Source organism: Condylura cristata, unplaced genomic scaffold, assembly GCF_000260355.1.
Source record: "Condylura cristata isolate star-nosed mole 26May11 unplaced genomic scaffold, ConCri1.0 scaffold00005, whole genome shotgun sequence".
NCBI classification, from domain to species: Eukaryota; Metazoa; Chordata; class Mammalia; order Eulipotyphla; family Talpidae; genus Condylura; species Condylura cristata.
The window spans coordinates 8,883,843-8,890,753 of record NW_004567106.1 but is presented as its reverse complement, the minus strand read 5'-3'; the positions used below and the strand labels follow the sequence as shown (position 1 = coordinate 8,890,753).

Genomic DNA, 6,911 nt, shown 5'->3' with positions numbered 1-6,911 from the left:
ACTTTAAATTAAAAGGTGTATATATAGGGACCTCTCTGGTGGCACAGGGTTGGTTAAAGTCTCAGTATTATCAAGCTATCACCATGAACTGCAGCCTGAGTTTGATCCCTGGCCAAGGTTCCCACATGTCGCAGCAGACCTCTCTTGTCTTGCGCACTGCCCTCCTCAGCAGTGTGTTTCAGTCAGTCTGCCTGTTTGGCTCCCCACTCTGTCTGTGGTGAATCCTCTCACCTCTGTATCCCTGGATTATACCCCAGCTCTTATACACATGAATAAATAAAATTAATCTTTAAACAGAAAAGTTTTTTTTTTTAAAGGCATATAAGCAAACCAGTTTTACTATAGGTTACTGATATAAACAGAATTAAGTTAATGACAAAGGATCAATAAACTTTTAAATAAAGATCCTAAGACTTGAATATGGAATAATAATTTACATTCATTTGTTTCTAATCCACTTAGTTCAGGGCAGTGATGACTCTGATCTTATCTAGGCAGCTTAGGGCACAAGGCAGGATCTGTCCCAGGATAGGACACCCATGCATCACAGGGTGCAGCGCCCAGCACCCACACTCACTCAGGCTAGCACAATTCAGACACACCAGTGAACCTAACATGCACATTGTTGGGGTGTTGTTGAAAACTGAAGTACTAGAGAAAATCCATGTAGACATGGGGTGATTCTTTAAAGCATACATGGATAGTGGCTCCAGCTGAGATTCTGGGTCTCAGGCTTTTTTTTTTTTCCTTTTTTTGTAAGGTTTTATTTATTTATTTATTTATGCATACAGTACTGGTACAGGAGCAGTGAGAGGATTCACCAGTGACAGAGTGGGAAGCAGAACAGGCAAATTGAAGTACACTGCTGAGGGGAGCAGCGGGCAGGTCAGGAGTGGCCTGCCGCACTATGTGGTCACCTCCGGGGTAGGGGATCGAACTCCCACTAAAGCAGCTGTGACCAGCTTGCAGTGCTGCACTTTAGCCCGCTGTACCACCAGGGAGGGCCCAACTCAGGCTTTTTCTTATTTTCTCATCAACAGCATAACAAAATAACTATGTCGATTACCTTCCCTTATTTAGTTTCATGCTACTTAAGCAACTTGTGTTAATGTGCCTTTTTCAAAATAGGTACATCTTTGGGAAGAGGTTTTTCCAGAAGAACTATGTTGCTGTTCCTCTAGTTTCCAATATTTAATAAATATTGAATGGGTCATATATGTGGAAAATATGTACACTGAAATCAGGGAATTTTGTACTCAATTTGAGACTCAAACTCATAATACTAAGCTTTGTACATAATTCCCTGTACTTGAAGGACAGAACAATAATAGTTCAAGGAATATACTTTTTGGCTACTCTTGAGGTCTGGAGCCCAGTATGAATTAACAATCTTGGATCTCTAGCGGGAAAGCGCTAGACCCAGAGGAGCCAGTGCTCCCATTCTGTCAGCATATTCTGCATTTCAAATAGAGCCTAAGAGTCTATACGCCTTACTAGAAGTCCTATGTTTTAGCTCTGTGTGGACACCGCCACTGACTGGAATGCTTGCAGAGATTTTCCAGAGAAAGCCCCCAAAGCCCCCACTCTGTTTTCCTGCTTAGGCAAATGTTCCCTCCGCTGCCTATTGCAAGTAAGGATTCTGTATTCCTTCTCCACTGTTTATTTCTAAGATACTAAGGACACTGGCCCACATCCTTTAAAATAAATGAATTAGAAAGGAAAATACTCACTCACCTAGACAAAGGCTTACTATATATACACACTTGCTAACATTCTCACTACTTAGGAAACTTTGCCTTGGTTTCCAGTAACAGACATCTGTTTGTGCTACCTTAAGAAAAGGGGTTTGATGGAATGTGTTGTGTGGCCTGGAAATGGAAAGCCATCTAGTATGTAAGTGCTCTGTCTCTGTCCTCTGCCTACTCTTAGCAACTCTGCTTTTCTCTGCCATGAATGCTGTTTCTCCACCTCATTGCTTCTTTTCAGTTGTACTGTCTGCTCTTCTTAACAATAAGTGGCGTTGACTATCAGAACTTCAGATCCGTTCCACTTGAAGTTCCACTGCTATTGTTTGTACACAAAGTATTTCCTACATCAAATTCCTAAAAGGTGAACTCTGGCTGATCCCCCTCACCTCTTTGCCAAGCCATGATATAGGGTAGTTTCTAGGACCTCTCAACTGTGCTGACCGATAATGGGGGTCATTTATTATAAAATGTGGCCCTTCTAGACTTTCCTTTTCAGCAGGAACTTTGAATGAAGTAAAGTTATCCCACTCCTTCCACCAGCAGAAGATGTAGAAACCTCTCAGAACACCTCCTAACTCCAAACTCAGTAGGAATCAACTAGAAGAAGTTAAAATGTGAGGATAACAGACAATGCCACCTGCTTATTCGTGGCCTTCCACTGGCATCAGTGGCTTTCAAAGTGAAAACATATACTAGTGCTCTAGTGCAGAGTAGCAGGAGACAGAAATAGAAGAAAGGGACAAAGAAACCTACCAGAGTGAAGGAAAAGGGTGGGGACAGTGGCAGCAGAGACTAGAAAAAGCAAAGGAGAAGAATAAAAAAGCAAAGCCAGGAGAAGCAGGCCTAGGAGAAAGAATAACAAGTATAGTCTCCACGGGCATTCAAGGATTGACAGCCCATGACCTCAAAGCTCAGAACCCCTTTAAAGCTCTGTTTTGTGATAAGAACGACAGGAGCTATAAAGCAGTAGATCAGCCATTTAATATGGGATGGGTAACTGAGACCCCAGTAATACCTGTGGCGGCTCTTAAATTTATTTACTGAGGAAGAAAAGTCAGGTGAGTTTTATCTGAAAAACAGCTGACTTTATAACATACCTCAGTTATATATGTATGCATGGATTCATTGATATTTATAAATACCCTTAAATACATATATAACAAGTGTCCGGCAAGAAGACAATTTGGAGAAGGAATTATTTTTAGCACCAAAACCTATATACATTTTTACCAATTTACTCCCAATCACCATGATTAATTTAGGGTACTAGGTATTTATTCTGAATATGAAGCTCTTACTGGAAAAATTTTTAGAGTTTCTGCTATCCCGCTGCATTCAGTGCCTCAGGTACTTTTTTTTTTTTTTTTTTTTTTTGTTGGTGGTGGAGGCCGTGCTAATATTTGTTCACTTTTACTGTAAAACAGTCCCCCAAAAAATCTCATTAGCATATAAGCTTTACATTTATTTCATGCTCATGGGTCTGCAGATGGGCAGAAAAGTGCTATGAATCATTTGGGGCAGCTCTGCTTCAGCCTGTGTGATATACAGGTCTCCTTTATCTCATTATGGCACCCAGGTCAAGAGGGCTTCATTACCTGGGGGTATATTTTTCCCCTAGCAGAAGGCGCATCCTCCTAGATGGACAAGCCAAAACACACAGTGCCACTGCAGGCCTGTGCATGGAAAGTGTATCACTTCTGCTCACATCCCACCAGCCTCAGCAAGCTCCATAGCCAGAGCCAACTAACAGAGGAAAGAATGCACCTTCTGTAGGGGGAAAGAACGGAAAAAGGGCACGTGTGCTGAAAACTGATCCACGTGGTAATATTTCGACCTCAACCCAGTTACCATTCAAAAAGCTCATTTTATAAGTTAATTGTTTGCAAGTAGAGTATCTTGCAGAAACAATATTATCACACAGTATTTTTTAATTATCAAGCCAGCTAACTGCTTTTCTGAAATAATGCAATGATAAACTTTGCCACCTTGTCTAACATACTTCCATAGGGCATAATATATTCAGACTTCCAACTTGAGAGTCTCACAACCTTCATATTCAGAAGAGGATTTCTTCTTCTCCTGTCTATCCAGTTCTAGATCATCAATATAGCTGTGGGGATAGGATAGGTTTCCCTTCCAACTAATCCTCTGAGGATGTGTGTCGATACCGTAAGCATGTTCCCACAACTTTTTTTTTACTTCTTTCCATTGACCTGAGGATTAAACTGGCATTTCCTTTTCTAATGCCACTACTTAATTTTCTCCATCTTGGAGTCTGGAAGAATGAACTCAGGCTCAAACATTTTGCCCTGCTTTCTTGTCCTTTGGAGATTCAGACTTTTAAAGATGAATGTTCGGCTTCCCTGGTGGTGCAGGGGTTAAAGTCTCAGCACTGTAAAACTGTTGCAGGCACTGCAACATGAATTTGATTCCTGGCCAGGGAGCTGACTCACATAGCGTAGCAGACCTCTCCTGTCTTACCCGCTGCTCCCCTCAGCAGTGTATTTCAGTGGATCTGCCTGTTCTGCTCCCCACTCTGTCTCTGGTGAGCCCCCTTACCCCACCCTACCTCCACGCCTCTGGCTTGTACCCTAGCTCTTGTATTGACAAATAAATAAATCTTTAAAATTAAAATAAATAAAAATTTTTAAATGATAAAAATGAAGATGAATGTTTATCAGTACTGGAGACAGTAGACCTGCTTAACAAAGAAGCTCTTCCCTCTACTTGCTCCATTGCTCTTTGGTTTGTAGAAGTCACTTAAGGGCCACTATCATGGCAGGCACTGGTAGAAGACTGGTAGAAGACTGAGGATGAGTAAGAATTCTTAGGTGGCCTGAAATTATATTTGCATGTTTTTCTAGGTCAGTAATGTTCAACAGAGTTTCAGAGGGGTCTGTGATCCAATCACAATCTCACTAGGGACTACAAGCTCTTTAAAGACAGACGCCCAGATTAAAGGGAACACTTCCATCCCCATAATGGAGTTAGGCTTCATTACAGAAACAGCTAAAATTGATGAGCATTTCCAAATATCTGCCTCACTTTAGTGGACTCTGCATCCCAAGGATGACAAGGATGGAGAACTTGATAAATACTAATCTGCAATTCGTGAGCTCTTTGGGGCAGTGGGTGGGTCTTATTCATATAGTTTGTTACTCATATTATTAACTGATGCTTGCAACCTCCTCAGCACTTTGGAGGTGTGGGAGAAGGAGAGGAGGAGGATCAGAAAAAAGGATTACCTGGTGTTGGAGTGGAAATGGAACTAAAGTTAGGGAAACATTCTAATTAATTACATTTCCAAAAATTGAGAAGGGAGATTGCTACTCCAAAAGTTGACCTTTCCTCTTGGACCTACCTCAGTAACCCCATCAAACTGATCAAACCACATATCTCAAGCCTGGAGCTTTACACCTAATGTATCCAGTAACCTGTATGGCACCTTGATATAGATTAGAAGGAAGACATCCCTTTTTGTGGATGGTGTGGTGCTGCGGCAGAGTACATGGATTACTAGATTGAATTACTGAGTTTTAATCCTGGCTTGTCATCCTCCACATCCTCCTTCACAGAGAACCCTTGTTCATTAATTCCCTTTACACCTGAACAAGACCATCTCCTTTCCTGCTTAGTGGCAAGCCTTGGGACAGGATTTTTAAAAAGTTAGAATGAAGATACCAACTAGAGCACTAAGTTTGCTAGCACTGGAAAAAAAATCACTACCTAAAGAAAAGTTGTATGCATGTTTTGAAAATATCTTTTAAAGGCCCTGGATGGTTTGGAAAGAAATCCAGGGTAATAGCATCTGGGAAACCCAAAAGTTACTGCCTTTTCTTATGTGTTTCTATTAGAAAGATGAAAAAAAAATGAAAGAAAGAAACACATAGAAGATAAGTATCACCTACCTTTTATTGAGTGTTTTCTAAAATATTCATTCTCATTTCAAGGTACAATTCATGACAGAGAAAAGATGTGTAACTCAACTGTGTAACTCAGTATTATTCAGATGGGTGTACAGTTTATGCTTATTGGTATTTTTTTCTTTATTACAGAAATGCTTGACATTTAATCCTGCCAAAAGAATATCTGCCTATGGTGCCCTGTCTCACCCATACTTCCATGACCTGGAGAGGTTCAAGGAGAACCTGGATTCCCATCTGCCACCCAGCCAGAACAGCTCGGAAATTAATACAGCCTGAGGTCTCAGCCACTGCCTTGAGCTGATCATCCCGAGAACCCCCTTGGTGGCTGTTGGGTCCCCCTGAGTAAGCCCTTCAGAGCTGTTGCGGATCACTGGCTGGAAACTTCTAGCTGCCGTCTTCTGGGTGGGCTTTGCTTCTTCAAAGAAACCGCCTAGTTTACTCTTTCGAAATCAATGCAAGAGTGATTGCAGCTTTATGTTCATTCGTTTGTTTGTCTATATGTTTGTTTGTTTGTTTCAAGAACCTGGAAAAAATCCAGAAGAAGAGAAGCTGCTGACCAATTGTGCTGCCATTTCATTTTTCTAACCTTGAATGCTGCCAGTGTGGAGTGAGCAATCCAGGCACAGCTGAGTTGTGATGTAATCTCTCTGCAGCTGCTGGAGCCTGATTTGGTACTTTTGTATGTGTGTGCGTGGGTGTGTGTGTACGTGTGTGTGAATCTTGGTATCTTAAAGTGTTACTTTCTTTAAACAACAAGAATAACTGAAAAGACTCAAAGTGACTGATAAATAACAGGCATCTGTTGACTGAAAATGATTCAGCAGAATGAGCTTCTCAAATTAGAAAGTTGAGTGAATGTCCTCAGCATTTCTTCCCTGGCCAAAAGCAGTAAAAGGTTCACTACCTAAATGAAGTTTTTATACACAACAAAGACAAAAATGATTCTATTATCTTTTCAGAGATCTGCTTTTTTTTTTTTTCAGAGACCTGTTTTTTAAAAGCACACATTCTATTTACTTGTCAGAAAGCTGAATTTACTCATTGTTCAGTCAGTTTTATCATATATAATACGCTTGATTGTTTCTTTTGAAAAATACTCTGTAAGCTTTTCATTAGTTGCTATAGATTTAGAGCGTATACCTCAAGTAGGCAAAAATCATCAGAAAAAAAAAGAGAGAGAGAAAACCTGTATTTCTTGGTTTGAAATTTCTCTCTTTGTTTTTTGTTGTTTTGTTTT

At 40.6% G+C, this 6,911-nt stretch overlaps 1 protein-coding gene across 1 annotated transcript in view; it reads left to right on the top strand.

Moving 5' to 3' along the window:
* Positions 1–6,100, top strand: part of CDK6 (cyclin-dependent kinase 6) — a 198,282-nt gene extending 192,182 nt beyond the window's left edge. The window contains exon 8 of the mRNA XM_004676682.1: positions 5,804–6,100. Within this exon, the coding sequence (XP_004676739.1) occupies positions 5,804–5,950 (147 nt within the window). The 3' untranslated portion in view covers positions 5,951–6,100. The remainder of the gene's footprint in view (positions 1–5,803) is intronic.
* Positions 6,101–6,911: the final 811 nt, after the last annotated feature.